The sequence below is a fragment of the Rhinoraja longicauda genome, unplaced genomic scaffold, assembly GCF_053455715.1.
Source record: "Rhinoraja longicauda isolate Sanriku21f unplaced genomic scaffold, sRhiLon1.1 Scf000464, whole genome shotgun sequence".
In the NCBI taxonomy this organism is placed as follows: Eukaryota; Metazoa; Chordata; class Chondrichthyes; order Rajiformes; family Arhynchobatidae; genus Rhinoraja; species Rhinoraja longicauda.
This window is the reverse complement of record NW_027601681.1, coordinates 1-24,196: the sequence shown is the minus strand read 5'-3', so window position 1 is coordinate 24,196 and position 24,196 is coordinate 1. Positions and strand designations below refer to the sequence as shown.

The 24,196-nt window shown below is 49.1% G+C and overlaps 1 protein-coding gene across 1 annotated transcript; it reads right to left on the bottom strand.

Annotated features, from left to right (window-relative positions):
* Nucleotides 1–5,099: 5,099 nt before the first annotated feature.
* On the bottom strand, nucleotides 5,100–18,146 carry LOC144591004 (zinc-binding protein A33-like). Its single transcript, XM_078395352.1, has 7 exons — nucleotides 17,736–18,146; nucleotides 17,551–17,646; nucleotides 15,096–15,329; nucleotides 12,774–12,796; nucleotides 10,973–11,109; nucleotides 8,617–8,904; nucleotides 5,100–5,347 (listed from the first exon to the last, which is right to left on the bottom strand). The coding sequence occupies exons 1-7, from the start codon at nucleotides 18,144–18,146 to the stop codon at nucleotides 5,100–5,102; spliced, it is 1,437 nt and encodes a 478-aa protein (XP_078251478.1).
* Nucleotides 18,147–24,196: the final 6,050 nt, after the last annotated feature.

The following is a 24,196-nucleotide window of genomic DNA, read 5'->3' as shown; positions in this document are numbered from 1 at the left end:
GCTCACTGGGGTTTTTACGACGCGGAATTTGGGGATTAAGTGGGAGCCGTTCAGCGCCGACCTGTTGTCCACCGGGTTTCTGCCCCACAGCCCCTGAGCCCCGCTCCTGACGCCGGTCCAGGGACCCGACCCTTTTACACACCCGGAGCGGAACCGGAGCAGATTCTCAGCCAGTTTCCATCCCAAGAAGGCCCGAAGAAAGGATAAAGTTTCCCCGTGAATTTAATCCCAGTGAAGGTATGGAGATGGTACTTGGTGTCCGCGTCGTAAAATGAAACTGTCCCGGACTCGTAACTGAGATAAACTCCCACCCTCCCGGGGATGGGACGGGCGGGGAGACGGGATGGAGGGGAGGTATCTGCTTCAAACTCGTCATCCCACCGCCTGATGCTCCAGACTCCAGTCTCCGGGGTCCCTTCCTCTCCGCAGACTCTGCGGCGACTCCCAGACTCAAGCCATCACTCCCCGCCACCTCCAGCTCCCAGTAATGTCGCCCCGATGTGAATCCCTCCGATCCCAGCACACACGCACTGTCTGTAAACCTCTTCTCGGTGTCAGGGAGACTCCTCCGGGTCCGGGTCCATCTCATCCTCTTCCGATCCTCAGACACCTCGAGCCGCGGATGCGCTGTTTCCACATCCAGGGTGACGGAGACTGGGGGGAGAAGCAGAGAATCATGACAATGTGCCGCGTGCAAGGCTGGTCCAGAAAGCGAAGGCAGGTGGGATCCAAGGCGAGCTGGTGAAATTGATCCACAATTGGCCGTCCAGACGTAGAACGTTGGGGAAAGGCACAAGGAATATGAGAGAATGACGCCATAACTGAGAGGACGGAACTCAATGCAAAGACTGGGCAGGTCGTGGGAGTTTATCTGGGGAAGATGTCAGGAGTGAAGAGATAGGATTTAAGTTTATCGGTGGATTTAAACGGGTGAGGATGAAATAATATCTCTAATCGATGGGAGAGCAAAAATCAAAGCTGAAATGTAATGTGGTCTTCAACAAATACTGAAAGGAATGCAGTCATGAGAACATGGACATCACTTGGATTGGAGGGACTGAAGCCAACAGCAGAGATAAATTTAAGGGTGCGCGGGATAAACACGTGAGCACTCCTGGAATTCGGGGTATTGTTACTGGGTGTGGTGAGTAGATGGGAGGGATGTTGAGTGGAGCTGAAATCTTGACTGGATAGGATGGGCTGAATGGCCTGTCAATGATGTAGAATGGGATGTCATTCTAAGGTGAACAAAGGTGGGTAAAACAAACAGAGCAAATTCCCCCAAGATGACCACCCACTGCTGATGGGAACCGGATGTAGATGATCAATCTGCTGTGTGCGCCATGTTCAAAATTTCAGTGTTAATCCCCACAATATGTTCATGGCTGATCTAGCCCAGGACTGAACTCCTCCGCTTTGTCCCATTCCCTTTGATTTCAGTTCCCCGAATTTTCAAAAATGTATCTCCCTCTGGTATAAATACGTTTAACAGGTTAAACCTCTCAGAGTCTCTGGGTTGGAGAATCCCAGAGATTTACTGCCCTCTGTCCATTCGTGGCCCTTGGGATCAGATTACGATCACCCGTCGTAGTTCTGAACTCCACAGAATAGAAACACCCCTCTACATTCCAGGCAGTCCTGAGATCCCATAGATTATGCGGGAGGCCAATTAGTTTGGGAACAACAACAACTTGAACAGATGAAACATTTACTCCATTCTGAATTACTGGTAAATACAGCATTCATTTCAGAAATGTCACCCACCATTTTGTGCCTGTGCACTTTCACTTCGCCAGACTGTAGTGAAACCCCTCACCTTCAGAAACACCATACTGTCCTTTTGATCCATCTGCTGCTGCAACTTAAAGAGTTCCTCCTGAATGGAATTTAAATTCTCCTCAATTTCTTGAAGAATTTTCTCCATTATATTTAGAATCTTCTTCTCTTCCTCCCGGATATCTGCCAGTACGCGCTGCTCTTTTTCAGTGAGAATCTGGTGCAGTTCAGCAAACTGGGATGTGATCTTAGACAGAAGGTTGTGTGACTGTTCCTGTGAAATGAAAGGTGAAGAGCAATAGACAATAGACAATAGGTGCAGGAGTAGGCCATTCGGCCCTTCGAGCCAGCACCGCCATTCAATGTGATCATGGCTGAACAATCTCAATCAGTACCCCGTTGCTGCTTTCTCCCCATACCCCCTGACTCCGCTATCCTTAAGAGCTCTATCTAGCTCTCTCTTGAATGTATTCAGAGAATTGTCCTCCACTGCCCTCTGAGGCAGAGAATTCCACAGATTCACAACTCTCTGACTAAAAAAGTTTTTCCTCATCTCTGTTCTAAATGACCTACCCCTTATTCTTAAACTGTGGCCCCTGGTTCTGGACTCCCCCAACATTGGGAACATGTTTCCTGCCTCTAACATGTCCAACCCCTTAATAATCTTATACGTTTCGATAAGATCCCCTCTCATCCTTCTAAATTCCAGTGTATACAAACCTAGTCGCTCCAGTCTTTCAACATATGACAGTCCCGCCATTCCGGGAATTAACCTAGTAAACCTACGCTAAACGCCCTCAATAGCAAGAATATCCTTCCTCAAATTTGGAGACCAAAACTGCACACAGTACTCCAGGTGCGGTCTCACTAGGGCCCTGTACATCTGTATAAGGACCTCTTTGCTCCTATACTCAACTCCTCTTGTTATGAAGGCCAACATTCCATTGGCTTCCTTCACTGCCTGCTGTACCTGCATGCTTCCTTTCAGTGACTGATGCACTAAGACACCCAGATCACGTTGTACGTCCCCTTTTCCTAACTTGACACCATTCAGATAATAATCTGTCTTCCTGTTCTTTGCACCAAAGTGGATAACCTCACACTTATCTACATTAAACTGCATCTGCCATGCATCCGCCCACTCACACAACCTGTTCAAGTCACCCTGCAACCTCATAGCATCTTCCTCACAGTTCACACTGCCACCTAGGTTTGTATAATCGGCAAATTTGCTAATGATACTTTTAATCCCTTCATCCAAGTCATTGATGTGTATTGTAAATAGCTGCGGTCCCAACACCGAGCCTTGCGGTACCCCACTAGTCACTGCCCCACCCCACTAGATATTTCCTCAATGTCTCAAAGTGTGGTGTTGTGCATTTTTGGCGTAGGAATAAAGCATAGGTTATTTTCTAGATGGGGTGAGAATCCACAAAACGGAGGTGCAAAGGGACTGGGGAGTGCTGGTGTTGGATTCCGAAAAAGTTAATCTGAAAGTCGAATCGATAGTAAGGAAAGCAAACTCAATGCCAGCATTTATTTCAAGAGGGCTTGTTTTCAAAAATAGGGATGTAATGTTGAGGCTCCATAAGGCGCTGGTAAGGCCGTATTTGTAATATTGTGAGCGATTTTGGGCACCATATCTGTGGAAAGATGTGCTGGCTCTGGAGAGGGTCCAGAAGAGGTTGACAAGAATGAGCCCATGAATGAGTGGGTTAACCTATGATGAGTGTTTGTCAGCACTGGGCCAGTACTCGCTGAAGTTTCGGAGAATGAGGGGGACCGAATTGAAACATACAGAATAGTGAAAGGCTTGGATAGAATGGATGTGGAGAGGATGTTTCCACTAGTGGGAGAATCCAGGACTCAAAGTCATAGCCTCAGAATTAAAGGACGCTCTTTTAGGAAGATGAAGAGAAATTTCTTTGGTCGGACGGTGGTGAATCTGTGGAATAGTTTGCCACACAAGGCTATGTATATTTTTAAGTCAAAGATAGATAGATTCTTGATTAGTACAGGTGTCAGAGATTATGGGGAGAAAGCAGGAGAATGGGGTTAGAAGGGAGAGATAGGTCAGCCATGATTGAATGGCGGCGTGGATGTGGTGGGCTGAATGGCCTCATTCTACTCCTGTTCCTTATGACTTTAATTCCCTGCTGCCTATTCCTTTTCACGTACCCATTAATTCTCATTCATCCGCCCACCACCCACATTCGCAGGGATAATAGAAACATTGTGCTTTTCCGAATTATGTGCTTGGTGCTTCTAATACTGCAATTGAATTCAACCCAAATCTCTTTGGAGGGTATCGCTTGCTTTTAAACTCTGTTTATGAATTTTCGTGCTCGCAGATTGACTCCTGCGTTTCAGTTGCCGTTCCTGGTTGCACTTCAAAGAGATTTACGCCTGTAAAGCACTCTGGGGTCTCCCAAAAGAGATGCCAGGACATTGTGTAAATGTAAGCGGGTTGTTGCTGTGCGCACTCGATCTTGGAGGGAATATTCCATTTCCGATGCGCAAACAGGGGTAGTGGAGAGACAAGGTAGCCGGTGGCGTCCGCGGGCTTCGAATGGACTTTGGTCACTCGGGTTTTCTCTGAAACGACCGAGATAGAGACGGAGAGAAAGCGAAGGGAAGCGTCGGGGCTCGAGCAGAGGAAAGTGGGAGCTGGTTGGAAACTGGCAGTGAGGGAGACGAAGCGTTAATGCGATGAACGAGAGCAGGAAGCAACGCCGATACAGGCATGATGTACCTGAGAGAGAGGTGAGGGAGGGGTCTGGCGGCGCCTGATACAAGCAATGTTCTACGTATCCTGCAGAGAGACTGGCAGACCCTGAGGACAACGGGCCCCCACCTGGAACCGGGAATTCGGTTTGAACCCATTCTTCCAAAGACCCGTCCCGAAGAAAACCAATCTGTTGAGTGGAGAGCAAATGCTGCAAACGCGCTATAAATTCTCTGAATCTGCGGACTTAAGAACCCGGGGGAGCCCGGAGCTCAGGACCCGCCCCCCGCGGCCGCTGCTGAACCCGCGGGAAGGGCGATTGTTTCAATCTTTATATTTTCACAAAAGTAATTTCTGTTCCGTTGCCGGACGCGGTTAACGCATTAAAATGAACGGATCGACAGCTCTGATTTCAGTTGCGGTTTATTTCTCTCTTCCCACATTTACATTCCCCCTGGTTTTATTTCCGCTGGGGTTTTTACGACGCGGAATTTGGGGATTAAATGGGAGCCGTTCAGCGCCGACCTGTTGTCCACCGGGTTTCTGCCCCACAGCCCCTGAGCCCCGCTCCGGACGCCGGTCCCGGGACCCGACCCTTTTACACACCCGGAGCGGAACCGGAGCAGATTCTCAGCCAGTGATCTTCATCCCCAGTCCCGAAGAAAGGATAAAGTTTCTCCGTGAATTTATTCCCAGTGAAGGTGTGGAGATGGGACTTGGTGTCCGCGTCGTAAAATGAAACTGTCCCGGACTCGTAACTGAAATAAACTCCCACCCTCCCGGGGATGGGACGGGCGGGGAGACGGGATCGAGGGGAGGTGAATGCAACAAACTCGTCATCCCACCGCCTGATTCTCCAGATTCCAGTCTCCGGGGTCAGTGTGACCGGTCCCTTCCTCACCACAGACTCTGTGGCGACTCCCAGACTCCAGCCCCGACTCCCCGCCACCTCCACCTCCCAGTAATGTCTCCCCGATGTGAATCCCTCCGATCCCAGCACACATGGCCAGTGTGTAAACCTCTTCCCGTTGTCAGGGAAACTCCTCCGGGTCCGGGTCAGTCTCACCCTCTTCCGATCCTCAGACATCTCCGCAAACCTGCTAGTATTACTTCTAATTCCTTCATCCAAATCATTAATATATATTGTAAATAGTTGCGGCCCCAGCACCGAGCCTTGCAGCACTCCACTCTCCACTGCCTACCATTCTGAAAACGACCGGTTTATTCCTACTCTTTGCTTCCTGTCTGTCAACCAATTCTCTATCCATGTCAATACCCTACCCCCAATACCATGTGCTCTAATTTTGCTCACCAACCTCCCGTGTGGGACCATATCAAAGGCTTTCTGAAAGTCTAGATACACTACATCAACTGGCTCTCCTTCATCTATTTTACTTGTCACATCCTCAAAAATTCCAGAAGATTCGACAAGCAGGATTTCCCCTTCATAAATCCTTGCTGACTTGGAACAATCCTTTAGCCGCTATCCAAATGCGCCGTTATTACCTCTTTAATAATTGACTCCAGCATCTTCTCCACCACCGATGTCAGGCCAACTGGTCTATAATTCCCCCGCTGTCTCTCTCGCTCCTTTCTTGAAAACTGGGATAACATCAACAACCAGAGATGGCTTTAATGTGAAAGGGAAAGATTCAACAGGAACCCAAGGGGCGTCCTTTACGCACAGAGGGTAGATGATATATGGAACACGCTGGCAGGGGAAGCAATTGGGGACGGTGCTACAATATCGTTTACAGGGCATTTGAGCAGGTACAGGGATGGGAATGGTTTAGAGCGAAATGGGCCAGACGCGAGCTGCTGCGACGAGTGTAGATGGGGCATATTGGTCGACACGAGCAAGTTGGGACGAAAGACCTGCGTCCGTGCAGTTGGACTCGATGATAAATGGCCGGGGCCCGGTGCTAACGAGGCCTCGGGTGTAACTGAGAAGACGTTGGGCAGTGGAACCCACCGCCCACATCTCCGTTCCCAGCCCGGGATTAGGATGGACGGAGACCTCTCTCCGGTCTTATTTTAATCCACAACAGTGCACCTGTCTCTCGTGCGCCAGTCTTCAGGTTAATCTATATTTGGAGACGCGGCGCATCGCTTGATAAATTGTGTTATAGGATCCATTAACCTTTATGGCAGAGTATTTAGGTTTGTCCGCTCACGAGTGACAGTGGGGGGCGGTGAACATTCCGCATCGAAAGCCAGGGATCGAATTTGTTGAATTTCCAACGCCAGTGCAGGTCATTTTCCATCATATTCCCCTTGATGGAGTCACAGAGTCATGGAGTGATGCAGCGTGGAAACAGGCCCTTCGGCCCAACTTTACTCGCCACCAGGCCACCTGGTTGCGTCTCTGTTGAAATCGGTGTCGTCTTTGCTCCTCCCACTGACCACCAAAGATGGGAAGATCATTGGCCCCCATTGCTCCGGATCCGAAATTGGACCCCACTGTCAAATCTCCCGACAGCCCCTATCTATGTTCCCCGGAGAAGCAAACACTCTTCTCCGGTCTTATCCTGAACCTGAACCCCGTCATCTCCAAAACCTTTCCAGCAAATGTCTCCTGCAACTTCCAGAAGCCTCCCGATTCATTCCGTGTGTTTGGTGAAGGGAAACAGACCAGATTCTCCAGTCGGAGTCCTAACCTGTGCTTCTCATCCCCAGGGCATCGTTCACCGAGATTTGTGGAGCTTTGGAGATCCGCTCATCAAACACTCTTCTCCTCAAACGGCCAAACTTTGTGCAGGCGCGCAGTAGGAGCTGGTGGATTTCACCATCGATGTCTGCTTTCGTCTGGGAAGAGGGGCATCGGCCAGAGGACCCGAGGGTCTCCATCATGACGACCATTTTAAAGAAATGGGACAAATGCACCTGCGGCGCCAACAGAGGTGGTTCCCCTGCGGTCAACCACAGGGTAAGTGGTTCACGGGTCACCCTCAACCACCGCCTCCCTGTCACTGAAAACCTGCCACTGTTGAAGGTGTAGGAAATGCAGGGGTGGTACCGGTAGATTTGCTGCCTCACAGCGCCAGTGATCTGGGGTCCATCAGGACTACTGGTGCTATCTGTACAGAGTTTGTACGCTCTCCCCGTGAGCTGCGTGTTCTGTGGTTTCCTCTCACACTCCAAAGAGGTATAGGTTTGTAGGTCAATTGGCTTGGTATACGTGCAAATTGTCCCGAGTGTGTGTAGGGTAGTGTTAATGTGCGGGGATCGCTGGTCGGTGCGGACTCGGTGGGCCGAGGGGCCTGTTTCCGCGCTGTATCTCCAATCTAAACTAAAGCAAACTAAACTGCTGTCTCTCCGTTCAGTAGATTTCAAAAGAATTCAAAAGCAATCTGTACAGTCCAAGTAATTTTGAGTTTATTTCAATTACAGTATTGGAAGCAACAATGCACATCATTCAAATAAACGCGATCTTTCAATTAGCTTGTCGTGTGTGTCAATGGTTGTGTACATTTTCCAAATCACTGAAGTAACATGAAATGTATCTATTACATTGAACTAGTCATTGAACGGAGTTAATAATACCGTAACGACTTTTGACCAGATGGGTCCAATGACATTATATTTTAAAAATATTTTCACAAAAGTAATTTCTGTTCCGTTGCCGTTCCGTTAACGCGTTAAAACGAACGGATCGACAGCTCTGATTCCACTTGTTGTTTATTTCACTCTTCCCACATTTACATTCCCCCTGGTTTTATTTCCGCGCTCACTGGGGTTTTTATGACGAGGAATTTGGGGATTAAATGGGAGCCGTTCAGCGCCGACCTGTAGTCCACCGGGTTTCTGCCCCACAGCCCCTGAGCCCCTGAGCCCCGCTCCTGACGCCGCTCCCGGTACCCGACCCTTTTACACACCCGGAGCGGAACCGGAGCAGATCCTCAGCCACTTGTTTTCACCCCAATAAGGCCCGAAGAAAGGATAAAGTTTATCCGTGAATTTATTCCCAGTGAAGGTTTGGAGATGGGACATGGTGTCCGCGTCATAAAATGAAACTGTCCCGGACTCGTAACTGAGATAAACTCCCACCCTCCCGGGGATGGGACGGGCGGGGAGACGGGATGGAGTGGAGGTGAGTGCAACAAACTCGTCATCCACCCGCCCGATGATCCAGACTCCAGTCTCCGGGGTCAGTGTGACCGGTCCCTTCCTCTCCACAGACTCTGCGGCGACTCCCAGACTCCAGCGCCGACTCCCCGCCACCTCCACCTCCCAGTAATGTCTCCCCGATGTGAATCCCTCCGATCCCAGCACACACGCATTGTCTGTAAACCTCTTCCCGGTGTCAGGGAGACTCCTCCGGGTCCGGGTCCATCTCACCCTCTTCCGATCCTCAGACACCTCGAGCTCCGGATGCGCTGTTTCCACATCCAGGGTGACGGAGACTGGGGGGAGAAGCAAAGAATCAGAGAGTCCCCGGGGGTCGGGGGGAGATTCGGGCAGCGCGGCCCCGGGACCGGGGGAGAGGCCGCCCGGCCTCAGGCACAGGCGGGCGGACAACTGAAACCCTGCCCGGGGTTTCACCCACAAGAACATTGGGAGGACAACAGACATCTCTGCCGGAATTTTTCTCCCGGTTGTCGAGCGGGATTTCATGGGCATTGGGGAATCAGAGGGGCGGGGCCTTGGGATTCGGGCGTGAATTTCAAGGGGGGGCGGTGACGAGTGCGGACAATGAAGATGGACCAGAGATTGCGGTTGTCGTTGACAAATGAGGAGATGTATTCACAAGCTCGGGACCTTTCTTCACAAAGAAGCATTCGTTATCCTGCTGGTAGATGGTGGTGGTGGGGTGGGGGAGGGGGAGGGGGCGGGACGATAGTGGGAGGGGGTGGGGCGGGGAGGCGAGAGGAGAAAGATTGTTCGAAGAGGAGATTGACGCGAGTTGTAATTAGAGGTGGTTAAAGAGGAGGTAGACGTGGTGGAGTCGCCATCATCATACTGAACGTAGGCGGACATGGGGGGACAGGTGACCTGCTCCTGTTTTCTTGAGAGGCGGCGAGACACAGGGAGGGGTGCGCCTGTCGGTTGTGTTCAGGAATCTCACATCTCTAGCTGCCTGTGTGAAAGTGAAGTTTCCCAGCAGCTGGGTTTGCTACTGGAATAAAACGCCCATTCCCCCTCAGCCCACAATGGCACACAATCTCTGCATCAACACGTTACTCAAATGTGTCTGATAAACGAGGAGAAATAAATAACAGAATGAATTGCAGATGGAGGTTTAGTAAAGAGGCAGAATGTGCTGAAGTAATTAACAGAGGCTCAGTCAGCATCACTGCAAAACATGGATGCGTTTTGTTTCAAAGTTAGGCACAAAATGCTGGAGTAACTCAGCGGGACAGGCTGCATCTCTGGAGAGAAGGAACAGGTGACGTTTCGCGTCGAGACCCTTCTTCAGACCGAAGTCATGGTGAAAACGAGACAAAGGGGATGGAGTTAAAAGGAAATGTAGAATGTAGTTAGCTGGGAGTAGGTAACAACAAAGCAAACAGAGATAAAATGTAATCGGAGACAGTAAGACTGGTCGGAGAACTGCGAAAGGGAGGGACGTAAAGAGAGTGAGAAAAGGGTTACTTGAAGTTAGAGAAGTCGATGTTTATACCGTTGGGTTGTAAGCTGCGTAAACGGAATATAAGGTGCTGTTCCTCCAATTTGTGTTGGGCCTCACTCTGATAATGGAGGAGGCCGAGGACAGAAAGGTCAGACTGGGAGTGGGAGGGAGAGTTAAAATGCTGAGCAACCGGGTGATCAGGTCGGTTTAGGCAGACTGAGCGGAGGTGTTCACCGAAACGATCGCCAAGCCCACGATTGGTCTCGCCGATGTACAGGAGTCCATATCTGATACAGCGGCTATAGTAGATGAGGTTGGAGGAGGTGCAAGTGAACCACTGCTTCACCTGAAAAGACTGTGGGGGTATTTGGACGGAGTCGGAGGAGGGAGGTAGAGGGACAGGTGTTGCTCCTCCGGCGCTTGCAGAGGGAAGTACCTGGAGAGGGGGTGGTTTGGGTGGGAAGGGACAAGTCAACCAGGGAGTTGCGGAGGGAATGGTCTGCGGAAAGCGGAAATAGGTGGAGATGGGAAGTTGTGGCCAGTGGTGGGAATCGATCTCCACCAAACGCAAGTGAGAGGCGGTTGCCAGCGAGGGGATTGTTTTAATAGGCCAATTGTTGGATTAATGCCAGAGATGAAAAGTCAAAAGGTGCGAGATAAGGATAGAAGGGGTGAGAATCGTGAAGCCAGAGGGAGGGATATCCGTGGAGGTTGTGGTGGAGGGGAGAAATAGATACGAGTTCAGGTGAGGTACAGGGAAAAGACGGTGGATGATGGGGGGGGGGGTCAAGAAGCTGCTGGAGGAGGGGATGGGGGGAGGGAGATGGTGTGCGTGTGTGGGGGGGGGGTGCTGAGTGGAGCATAATGTTAGTTTAAAAAATCAGAGAATTCTACATTCATACCGTCAGTTTGTAAGCTACTCCGCTTAATGGCATCAGACATTTCTCTTAACATTGTGCTAAACATAGAGGGGTGATAGAACCTTTCAAAGGCCGGGGCAGAATCTGTCACTGACAACGATTCGGTATCAACACTCGCACTGCAAATAGTAAACACATGGTTATAAATTGAGCATTTAAATTTTACTTGACCAAGTGGACCCGTTGGGCCCATTCCTCGTAGAGGGGGGACACGGAAGAGGAGAGGGTGTGATTGAGTGAGCCCTGGACCCAAAGCCTCTCCTGTATTGTCGCACCCTCAACACCCCACTCAATCCCCTTATCACCCCCTCCTCCCCCTACTGACCCACTCCATCCCCCCTACCCACTCCCACTTGCCCCTCCCCTGCCCCCACCCCCACTTTCCCCTCCCCTACCCCCACTCCCCCAGCCCTGCCTCCACCCCCATTTCCCCCTCCCCACCCCTAATCCCCCCTCCCCCCCACTCGCCCCACCTCCATCCCCTCCTCTCCCCCCACTCTCCCTGCCCGCACCCCACTCTCCCCACACCCCAATCTTCCCTCCTGCCCACCCCCACTCTCCCCCACTCCCATTCTTCCCTTCTCCCCACCCTGCCCTCCTCCCCGCCCCCACTCTCTTTGCCCGCACCCCACTCTCCCCCCACCCCAATCTTCACTTCTCCCCAAACCCACTCTTCCATCTCTCCACCCCCACCCTGCCCCCTCCCCATCCCCAATCTCCCCCCACCCCCACTCTTTTCTCCACCCCCACTCTCTCCTCCCCCACCCCCTTCTCCCCTCTTCCCCACCCCTCTCCCCCCCTGCCGCGCACTCTCCCCCTCCCCCCCCACTCTCTTATCCCGACACCCACCCCCCTCACCCCCACCCTCCCCTTCCCCCACACCCACTGTCCCCTTCCCCACACCCCTCCTCCCCGAACTCCAACTCTCCCGATCCCTTTCTCCCCCACATACCTCCCCACCCCTCCCCCTCCTCCCCCACTCTCTCCTTCCCCCCAACCCCACACCCTCCTACCCCACTGTCTCCTTCCCCCCACCCCCACCCTACCCCCACCCTCCACCCATTTGAAACCCCCTCCTGCGGGCCCGGCAACGCCGCTTAAAGCTCCTACGTGTGAGGGGGGAGAGGAAGGGGGGGGGGGGGGACGACGACATTGAGCGCGGCACTGCCGTCAGTCGGGTAAGTCGCGGAAGCAGGAGAAGCGACTACACCTCCCGGCGGTCAGCGGGGCCCGATCTGAGGAATGTCCGGCGCTAGGCATGCCGGGACACGCGGCGATGCTCCCGGTGGTGGGGGGGGGGGGGGGGGGCGCATTAGTTAAAGGTCCGGGATGGGGGAAGCGCGTTAGTTAAATGTCCGTGGGGGGAGGGGGGCGCATTAGTTAAAGGTCCGGGGGGGGGCGCATTACTTAACGGTCGGGGGGGGGGGCATTACTTAAAGGTTGGGGGGGTGGGGAGGGGCGCAAGCTCATCTCTCACAGGCGCACGGGTCCCATTGCAAACTCACACGCTGAAGACCTCCAGGAAATGGGTTAGAAAGGAAAATTTTAAACTTTAAAATCTCTCGAGCTTTAAAAATGTAGCTTCAATTTGAATGAGTTGTTACATTATATGCCCAAGATAATGGTGTGTAAGGTGGTGCAAACATTGTGGCGCTATGGTGTACCGTTTTGGCTGTGCGAACGACAAATGTCATGCTGCACACATACACACGGACACAGAGTTTTAGTAATATAAGGTTACATTACATATCCACACAGTGTTTCAGTCAAGAGCATGTCCTACCTGCTCTCCCGACCAGCTTCATCCTGAAATAAATAAAACACAAATCTGAATTCATTGAGATACAAGAAATGCAAACTGCCGGTTTATCTATATACTAAAACTCTCGTTTGTTTGTTTGTTTGTTCCTGAACTACAGCCAAAACGGTACACAGTAGCGTGACAATTTTAGGTCCACCATACGTACCATCATCTCTTTGGTGTTAATAGAAGAAGTATCATTGAAATCGGCATTATATTTTTAAAGATACTCACATTTTAAAGTTTAAATCTATCTCCTAGGGAGGGAGTGAGAGCGAAGGAGGGAGGGAGGGGTGGAGGGAGGGGGAAGAAGGGAGGATAAGGGGGTTGAGGGGGGTGGAGTGGGGAGGAGGGAAAGTGGGGGGAGGGGAGGGAGGAGGGAGAGGGAGAGGAGGGGGGATGGGGAAGGGGGGGCAGGAGTGGGAGCTGCACCAATGCAGGAGAGGTTTGGGCCAGATGGGTCCACTTGGTCTAGTATATATATAAAACACAATGTGCTGGAACACGGCATGGTAGGCAGCATTTCTCTAGGATGTGGATTGGTGACGCTTCGGTTCGGCCCCCTCTGTATATCGCCGGGACCAAGCATAGACTAAGCAACTCAGATCTACGGAACATTCCGGTTGCTAAACATTTCATCTCCACTTCTCATTTCCATATTGTCCTTCCTGTCCTAGGCCTCCTCCATTGACAGAGTGAGGTCGCACGTAAGGGACTAAAAGTAACATTAGCAAATTTGCGGATGACAGAAAGCTGGGTGGCAGTGTGAACTGTGAGGAGGATGCTATGAGGATGCAGGGTGACTTGGGCAGGTTTTGTGAGTGGGCAGATGCATGGCAGATGCAGTTTAATGTGGAAAAATGTGAGGTTATCCACTTTGGTGCAAAGAACAGGAAGGCAGATTATTATCTGAATGGTGTCAAGTTCGGAAATGGGGAAGTACAAAGAGATCTGGGTGTCCTTGTTCATCAGTCACTTAAAGTTAGCATGCAGGTACAGCAGGCAGTGAAGAAAGCTAATGGCATGTTGGCCTTTATGACAAGAGGAGTTGAGTATATGAGCAAAGACTTCCTTTTGCAGTTGTACAGGGCCCTAGTGAGACCGCACCTGGAGTACTGTGTGTAGTTTTGGTCTCCAAATGTGAGGAAGGATATTCTTGCTATTGAGGGCGTGCAGCGTAGGTTCACTAGGTTAATTCCCGGAATGGCGGGACTGTTGTATGTTGAAAGACTGGAGCGACTGGGGTTGTAGATGCTGGAATTTAGAAGGATGAGAGGGGATCTTATTGAAACTCATAGATTATTATAAGATTATTAAGGGATTGGGCACATTAGAGGCAGGAAACATGTTCCCAATGTTGGGGGAGTCCAGAACCAGGGGCCACATTTTAAGAATAAGGGGTAGGCCATTTAGAACGGAGATGAGGAAACCCCTTTTCAGTCAGAGAGTTGTGAATCTGTGGAATTCTCTGCCTCAGAAGGCAGTGGAGGCCAATTCTCCGGATGCTTTCAAGAGAGAGCTAGATAGAGCTCTTAAAGATACAGGAGTCAGGGGGTATGGGGAGAAGGCAGGAACGGCATACTTCATGAGCTTTTGGGGCTAATTAAAGGAAAATTAAATGAACGTAATATTTTCTTCATTCGTATACATGTCAAGGGCTATGGGGAGAAGGCATGAGAAGGGGCTAGGACAGGTAGATCAGCCACGATTGAGGGGTAGAGTAGACTTGATGGGCTATTGCTGCTCCTATCACTTCTGAACTTATGAACATATTATTGTCACGTGTACTGAGGTACGGCGAAAAGCGTTTGTTTGCTTGCTGTCCTGTCAAAGAAAAGACAACACATGTATTGAAACAAGCCGCCCACAGTGTGGAGGTAAAGGATTAAGGGTTCAAAATTTAGTGCTAGATTAAACATTGAAATATCAGATAATGGTAAGAAAGTGAATAGAAGATAAAATATCAGGTGGTCTTTCAAATGTTCCAAAAGAGATTCAGTCAAGATGACATATAACACTCTACCACAGTACTGGTGATTTAATGGGGAGGAGGTAAAGGTGGATAACGGCGAGACATGTGGGAACTGTGGACATTGCTGATGGCTGTTGTGACTAGGTGGGGAGAGGCTTGTACGGAACGGGAAAACGGACAGCAGTGGATGGGCCGAATGTCCATGATGTAGAGAGGGGCGGAATTCTATCTTGATCAAAGATGCACAAAAAGCGGCGTTATTTCAGAACAACGTCCCACCGTTTTGTTACTGTGCGCTTTCCTTTAAAGGAACCTGTAATGTAGCGCCTCACCTTCAGAAATAGTACGCCGTCTTCTTGGTCCATTCTTCTCTGTAACTCTTCGAGCTCCCGCTGAACATGATTTAAATTGTTTTGAATCTCCGTCAGATTTATCTTCATTTGATCTACGAGCTTCTTCTTTTCTTCCTGGAGATCTCTGAGTAAACTATTTTCTTTCTCGTAGAGGATCTGGTGCAGTTTAGCAAACCAGGATCTGAAGTGAGAATGAAGGTTGCATGACTCTTCCTGTCAAATGAAAGATGAAGATTAATGTACAACGTTGTGGTATTGTCTTGCCTTAAGACATGGAAGGCGACCATTTGACTAAGCGATTTCATGGAACACTGAAATAGGCCTTCGGTCAACCATGTCCAGGCCAGCGTTTATACATATCCGTCTTGGTCCATTTTACCTGCATTTCACTTTGCACGTTTTTACCTTGCCAATTGAAGAGCATGTCGAGGTGATTTCTTATTTGTTGTGAGAGGAATACGATGATCCCATCAATCCCACTCTCCCAATTAAATGCCCCGTGGGGATAAATGGGTCCCTTTCGGAATGGCAGGCAGTGACCAGTGGGGTACCGCAAGGTTCGGTGCTGGGACCCCAGCTATTTACGATATACATTAATGACTTAGACGAAGGGATTAAAAGTACCATTAGCAAATTTGCAGATGATACTAAGTTGGGGGGTAGTGTGAATTGTGAGGAAGATGCAATAAGGCTGCAGGGTGACTTGGACAGGTTGTGTGAGTGGGCGGATACATGGCAGATGCAGTTTAATGTAGATAAGTGTGAGGTTATTCACTTTGGAAGTAAGAATAGAAAGGCAGATTATTATCTGAATGGTGTCAAGTTAGGAGGAGGGGGAGTTCAACGAGATCTGGGTGTCCTAGTGCATCAGTCAATGAAAGGAAGCATGCAGGTTCAGCAGGCAGTGAAGAAAGCCAATGGAATGTTGGCCTTCGTAACAAGAGGAGTTGAGTATAGGAGCAAAGAGGTCCTTCTACAGTTGTACCGGGCCCTGGTGAGACCGCACCTGGAGTACTGTGTGCAGTTTTGGTCTCCAAATTTGAGGAAGGATATTCTTGCTATGGAGGGCGTGCAGCGTAGGTTCACTAGGTTAATTCCCGGAATGGCGGGACTGTCGTATGTTGAAAGGCTGGAGCGATTGGGCTTGTATACACTGGAATTTAGAAGGATGAGGGGAGATCTTATTGAAACATATAAGATAATTAGGGGATTGGACACATTAGAGGCAGATAACATGTTCCCAATGTTAGGGGAGTCCAGAACAAGGGGCCACAGTTTGAGAATAAGGGGTAGGCCATTTAGAACGGAGATGAGGAAGAACTTTTTCAGTCAGAGGGTGGTGAAGGTGTGGAATTCTCTGCCTCAGAAGGCAGTGGAGGCCAGTTCGTTGGATGCTTTCAAGAGAGAGCTGGATAGAGCTCTTAAGGATAGCGGAGTGAGGGGGTATGGGGAGAAGGCAGGAACGGGGTACTGATTGAGTGATCAGCCATGATCGCATTGAATGGCGGTGCTGGCTCGAAGGGCTGAATGGCCTACTCCTGCACCTATTGTCTATTGTCTATTGTCTATTGTCTATTGTCTGCCAATGCGGTTCTCGTGCCCATTAATTATTTATCTATTTATTCACTTCCCTCTGTTCTCTAAATCCCTGTAAAGCGTCTTTGTGTATATGAAAAGCGCTATATAAATGTAATGCACTATATGTAAGCGCTATATAAATAATTATTATTATTAATATAATAATAATAATAATAATAATAATAATAATAATAATAATAATAATAATAATAATAATAATAATAATAATAATAATAATAATAATAATAATAATAATAATAATAATAATAATAATAATAATAATAATAATAATAATAATAAACATTTATTTTTTATAGCGCTTTTCCAAATGCTCAAAGATGCTTTACAAAAACAGTCAAGACATAAAAACAAACAAACGAACTGTCCTGACGGAGAAGCGGTGAACAAATAGCGCCAGCGTCCTCTCACGTCAGGGTCCGGCAGTAGACAATAAAGAACACAAGACACACAATTACAAATTTTTAAACACAAACAGCCTTCACAGTGATTGCTCCAGGCACACCCTCACTGTGATGGAAGGCAAAGAAAAGTCTTATCTCCTCCTCATTCTTCTCCCGTGGTGCCACGAGGCGACTCCCACTTATTTTCCCACCACTACCTTTCACCAGGATAATTTACAGTCGTCGATTGATCATCTAACTGGCATGTCTTTGGGATATGATAGGAATCTGACGGGGTCACAGGGAAACTGTGCGAAGTGCACAAGTAGTAAAGTCACTGCCTGCCCAATCTCGCTCTGTAGCTCAGGTTCTCGAATCTGAGCTGCAGAGGCTGGTCTATTGTTATTCGGATCACAGGTAAACAAGACCAGGAAATCGAAACTAGAACGCCTCACCCCAACTCCAGGTATCTTTAGTTTCTGTTGCTGCTCCATTTGCTGGATCTCTGCTTTCTTTTTTGTGAGAGATTCGAAGGAAGATTTCACCTGAATCTGGGATTTGGTTTGAGATCAGAGAATTACATGTCAGACAATAAACAAGGTATTAAACGATGAAGTGACCAAAATCGGTTTGCTTTTACCTTATAGGTTTCTACAGCTTCTTCTATCAGCGTGAAGCCGTGGGACTTGTGCTCCCGCGCAGCTGTACAAATCACACAAATTACTTTCTTGTCGGTCTCACAAAACAGCTTCAGTTCTTCCTGATGTTCCTCACAGTGAGGTTTACGTTCATTCTCTTGTCGATTCAGGCTCAGCCTTCGAGCTTTATCAGCCATTCTCGCCAAGTTCCAACTAACCCTGAGGGTGCGCTCCTCAAACTCCTCTCTACATTCCGGGCAGGAGTTTCTCTCCTCTCTGTCCCAACTCTGTGTGATACAGGAGAGGCAGAAGTAGTGCCCGCACTCCAGTGACACCGGATCGGAGAAGAAATCCAGGCAGATGGAACAAACTGCCTCCTCGGTTAAACTCTCGACCGGGTCTTTCGCAGCCATTTGAACTCCGCCAATTCCTGGATCAAAGTGTTTTCCACCTCGGGCGCTGCCGTCTCCGGGAATGAATGTGATTGGTCTGAAAGTGTTCAGTGTGAAGCTGCCCTGGCCGATTCCAACTAATCACACACGAGGAAGGGACCAGTTAGACACCAATCAGGCCTGAGTATGAACGACGGCGGAGAGAAGGGCCTGGGGTGGACTAAGCAAAGATAGAACGTTGAAAAAGGAGGACTGACGACTTACGTGGATGTTGTCAGGACTTGAGGTCCTGAGTTACAGGGGGGGGGGGGGCTGGGCAGACGCGGAGTTTATTCCTTGGAGCACAGGAGGCTGAGGGGTGATCTTAAACAAGTGTGTAATGTGATGTGAGGAGTAGGTAAGGTGAACGCACGGTACGGGGAATCAAGAACCAGAGGTTGCTTTAGTGTGGGAGGGAAAGATTCAACAGGAACCCAAGGGGAAATCTTTTCACACAGATGGCAGATATATGGAACAATCTGCCAGGGGTGGAAATTGAGGACAGTGTTACAACATCGTTTAAAAACGCACTTGAGCAGGTACATGGATATGAAAGGGTTAGAGCGAAATGGGCCAAACGCAAGCAGCTGGGTCGAATGTAGATGGGGCATCTTGGTCGACATGAGCAAGTTGGGCCGAAGGACCTACGTCCGAGCAGCTTGACTCGATGATAAATGTTCGGGGCGCGGTGCTACCGAGGCCTCGGGTGTAACAGGCGGGAGTGGATCCCGGGAGTGGATCCCGCCGCCCGCATCTCCGTTCACAACCCGGGATGAGGATGGACCGAGACTTCTACCCGGTCTCAGAGGGGCGTCGCCAGAGGACCCGAGGTGCACCATTATGACGACTATTTTAAAGAAATTGGACAAGTGCACCTGCGGCGCCAACAGAGGGGTTCCCCTGCAGTCAACCACAAGGCACGTGGTTCACGGGTCCCCCTCAACCACCACCTCCCTGTCACTGAAAACCTGCCACTGTTGAAGGTGTAGGAAATGCAGTTGCCAATTTGTAGAAAGGACAACTCAAAAACAATGTACAAAAGATTAAGTGTGCTGCCTCACAGCGCCAGAGATTCGGGTTCAATCCTCACTACGGGTGCTGTCTGAACGTAGTTTGTAAGTCCTCCCCGTGCCCTGCGTGGGTTTTCTTTGGCATCTCCGGTTTCCTCCCATACTCCAAAGACGAAGGTTTCTGCGTTAATTGGCTTGGTATAAGTACAACCTGTCCCTAGTGTGTGTAGGGTAGTGTTAGTGTGCGGTGATCGCTGGTCGGTGCAGACTCGGAGGACCGAGGGGCCTGTTTCCGCGCTGTATCTCCAATCTAAACTAAAGAAAAACTAAACTGCCATCTCCCTGTTCAATAGATTTCAAAAGAGTTCAAAAGCAAGCTGTCCAGTGCAAGCAAATTTGGGTTTAATTCAATTATAGCATCAGAAGCAACAAAGCACATCATTGAAATAAACACGATCTTTCTGTTAGCTTGTTGTATATGACAATGGTTGTGTACATTTTCCAAATGACCGAAGTAACATAAAATGTATCTATTAACATTCATCTAGTCATTGAACGGAATTAATAATTTGACCAGAAAGGTCCAACACCTTTACATTTAAAAAATATTTTCACAAAAGTAATTCTGTTCCGTTGTCGGACGCGGATAACGCATTAAAATGACAGCTCTGATTTCAGTTGCTGTTTATTTCTCTCTTCCACATTTATATTCCTCTGGTTTTATTTCCGCGTTCACTGGGGTTTTACGACGCGGAATTTGGGGATTAAATGAGAGCCGTTCAGCGCCGACCTGTTGTCCACCGGGTTTCTGCCCCACAGCCCTTGAGCCCCGCTCCTGACGCCGGTCCCGGGACCCGAACCTTTTACACGCCCGGAGCGGATCCAGAGCAAATTCTCAGCCACGGGGTTTCACACCAAGGCCACAAGAAAGGATAAAGTTTCCCCGTGAATTTATTCCAGAGAAGGTATGGAGATGCGACTTGGTGTCCGCGTCGTAAAATGAAACTTTCCCCGACTCGTAACTGAGACAAACTCCCACCCTCCCGGGGATGGGACGGGCGGGGAGAAGGGTTTCGGCGGAGATGACTACCTGAAACCTGTCACCACCCGCCTAATCCTCCGGGCCACATTGGAATGAGATGAGGAAAATCTTTTTCAACCGGAGAGTTTTGAATCTGTGGAGTTCTCTGCCACAGAAGGCAGTGGAGGCCAATTCACTGGATGTAGTCAGGAAAGAGTTAGGTATAGTTCATAGGGTTAACGGAATCAAGGTTTATGGGGAGAACGCAGGAACGGGGTACTGATTTTGGATGACTAGCGCTGATCATATTAAATGGCGGTGCTCGCTCAAAGGGTCGAATGGCCTACTGCAACTATTTTCGATGTTTCGCCGTTTCTATGGTGACATTTTGGAGAGTGAATCCATTCATTTGGGATGGAACAAGACTTTCATAAACTGGGCCAATGGGCGGATTAACGGCTGATTTATTTGATTCGGATAAAAGTGATGCAAGTTGGTAAGACATGCCAAGGCAGATTATACATATTAAAAATTTACGCCCTGTGTTATTTTTAGTAGACGAGAGAGACACTGGAATGCAGATACACAGCTCCAAAGAAAATTGCACCAGGGATGGGCAGGGTGGTGCCGAAGGTGTTTGGCACATTTGCTTGTGTCCGTGAGGGTATGGAATCTGGACATTCTGTCAGCCCCAGATCCACTTTCCCCGCGGGTAACGGGTTAATATGTCGGCCGATGCCGCTGCACCGGTTTTTACCAGCAGGTGGGAACCTGCGCCGCGCAAACATTTAGACAGCTCGGCATTACCATCACCATGAAAGCGGCACTGCGGTGAACTGAACTTACTGACATGAATGATGTTGTGTCTGTGAAATGTGTACTGACCTTCTTGACGTGCTGCACATTTTAAAACATATTCTGCTACTTTAAAGTTCTGCAAGCATGCGATTTGTTTAATGTAACAATTTATAATGCTTCGTTCATCGTTGTTGATGTCCTGAATTCACGGAGACACAAGAGACTGCAGATACGGCACATGTATGAGGTGGAATAGTGGAGAGACCCTCAATGCAGGAGCGAGAAGTGAACTGCTGGTAGAATTAAATTGATCAAGAAGCATTTGTGTATCCTCTTTGGGGGCAGTGACCCTGAATTATGACGAAATGATATATTAATAGATTAATGTAATAGATAAATGTTAGGCCCCTTTGTTGAATTTGGATAATTCGCACGACCAGTAACATTCACAAGAACCTCATAGCATGTGTTTACTGGAATTATGTGATTGCTGCTTCTAATGCTACAATTAAAATAAATCCAAACCTGTTTGGTCAGTATAGCTTGTTTTTAAACTCTGCTCGTGAATGTTCCTGTCTGCAAAAAATCCAACAGTTCTGTTGCCTTTAATGGCAGCACTTCGAAGAGATTTACGTCAATAAAATCCGCTGGGGTCACCTAAAAGAGAATGTCTATTGTCTATCGTCTATAAAAGAGATGCGAGGACAATGTATATAAGTCATTTCTGCAGAATTTAAGGCATAGTGGAACATTCGGCCTAATTTTTGTGATCGAAATGCTTTCCTGTTTGTTTGATTGGACCCGTTTTCCTGTTGCAAAAGCAATACACCTCTTTCTTTCACGTAGCAGCTGTCCAAACCTAATCAGCTACCTGCGTTGTCACAACTATTCGCATGAAGCGTGCATTCAGAGTCATTGAGTCAGACAGCACAAGGCTCTTCGGTCAATCACGAACATGACAAAAATAGGCCGTTCTAAGGTACTCATTTTTTCTGCATTTGAACCCATGCTTCTAATCTAAATGTAAGCGGGTTGTTGCTGTGCGCACTCGATCTTGGAGGGAATATTCCCTTTCCGATCCGCAAACAGGAGAGCGGAGAGACAAAGTAGCCGATGGCGTCCGTGGGCTTGGAATGGAATTTTTGGTCTCTCGCGTTTCCTCTGAAACGGACACAGAGACGGCGAGAAAGCGAAGGGAAGAGTCGGGGCTCGAGCAGAGGAAAGTGGGAGCTGGTGGGAAACTGGCAGTGAGGGAGGTGAAGCGTTAAAGCGGCGAACGAGAGCAGGAAGCAGCACCGATACAGGCATGATGTGCCTGAGATAGAGGTGAGGGAGATGAAGCGTTAAATGCTGAGGCTCTATAGGGCGCTGGTCTGGCTGTATTTCCAATAACGTGAGCATTTTTGGGCACCGTGCCTGCGGAAGGATGTGCTGGCTCTGGAGAGTGTGCAGAGGACGTTTACATGAATGATCCCAGGAATGAGAAAGTTAACAAATGATGAACACTTTACTGCACTGGGCCTGTATTCGCTGGAGTTTAGAAGAATGAAGGGGGACATTTAAATATACAGAATAGTGAAAGGCTTGGATAGAGTGGATGTGGAGAGGATGTTTCCACTAGTGGGAGAGTCTCGGACGAGAGGATATAGTCTCAGAATTAAAGGACGTTCTTTTAGGAAGGGGATGAGGAGCAATTTTTTCGTCAGAGGGTGGTGAATCGGTGGAATTCTTTGCCAAAAAAGGCTGCGGAGGCCACAAGTCAGTTGATATATTTAAGGCAGTGACAGATAGATTCTTGATTAATGCGGGTGTCAGGGGTTATGAGGAGAAGGCAGGAGAATGGGGTTAGGAGGGAGAGATAGATCAGCCATGATTGAATGGCGGAGTAGACAGTGGGCTGAATGGCCTAATTCTACTCCTATCACTTATGAACTTAATGCGGTGAACAAAAGCACATTGTAACTTCCCCTTTTCCCTATCTATTGTACTTCTGTTTGACTTGATTGCATTTATCTTTGGTATTAGCTAATTTGAATGGATAGTGTGCAAAAGTAAACCTTTGTACACGTGAAAATAATAAACCTAAACCGGTTTGTGACCGGAGACACTGCGGCAGGTGGCGCCGGGTGGTGGTGGGTGAGTCCCGGGGGTGGGAGGCGGGCGGGTTGGGTGGGCGGGGGGTATCACACCCTCCGGTGTTTGTGTTCGTCCCCCGTGTTGTCCGTGATCCGTAGGGCCGCCGAGTACTGATGGTGGCCTCACGCGCAGAGACTTTTGCAAATTCTGTGAAGAAAGTCACATATCTGTAATATAAATCGATACCGATTTATCTGGGTCCTGTGCATCTTATTTAGTCGCTAAATTCGCTGCACTGCCCCGTCACCAACGCTGCCGTGGCTGGCGGGGCTTTCCAGTGATTACAGCTGCCGCCAGCGAGATCCAACGACCAGGGTTCGATCCAGGCCTCCGGTTCTGCCTGTGTGGACTTTGTTCATTCAACCCGTCACCGCGTGCTTTTCCCGCTGGTGCTCCGGTTTCCTGCCACTTCCCGAGGGCGGGAGGGGCTCTCGGTGAACCGGCTGCTTGATGTGACCCCAGCGTAGGTTAGTGTGGGGGTGGAGGCAAGGGGGAATAGTGTAGGGTGAGGGGAGGTGATGGTACGAGTGCGAGAAATGAGTGCAGGCAGTGGGGCTGATGGGAATACAGTAAGTGGCGGCAGAGAGTTGAGACACAAGAGCCAGGAGTTGCTGGAATCTCAACAACAACAAAAAATCAGGTCGACTCAACGGGTGAGGCAGCATCTGTGGAGGGACATGGATGTTTCACGTTTCCACTCGTGATCCTCAGGCTTGATGGACGATTTGCTTCCCGTCTTTAAAATCGTGCCTAAAAAAGAACGATCCTTTACAGAATTTCACTTTCAGAACTTGAATTTCTCCTTGAACCGCGCGGCCGCTGGTATGACTTGGTATATCTAGATTGTGGTCGTGTACAGTATGATTTGAATGGACAGCACGCAGGCAAAGCTTTTCACTGTACCTCGGTGCACGTGAAATCATAAACCAAACGAAACCAATACCACCATGTTGTCGTCAGCGTGTCAGTGAATGAATGAATAAATGAATGAATGAATGAATGAATAAATGAATGAATGACTGAACGAACGAATGAATGAATGAATGAATGATTTAATGAAAGAATGA

Coding starts and splice junctions, on each gene's coding strand:
- LOC144591004 (XM_078395352.1), bottom strand. CDS start 18,146: ATGGCTGCGAAAGACCCGGTCGAGAGTTTAACCGAGGAGGCAGTTTGT. Junction 17,647..17,735: donor AAGCTGTAGAAACCTATAAG/GTAAAAGCAAAC, acceptor ACCAAATCCCAG/ATTCAGGTGAAATCTTCCTT. Junction 5,348..8,616: donor AGTCTGGATCATCGGGCGGG/TGGATGACGAGT, acceptor GGAGAATCAGGC/GGTGGGATGACGAGTTTGTT.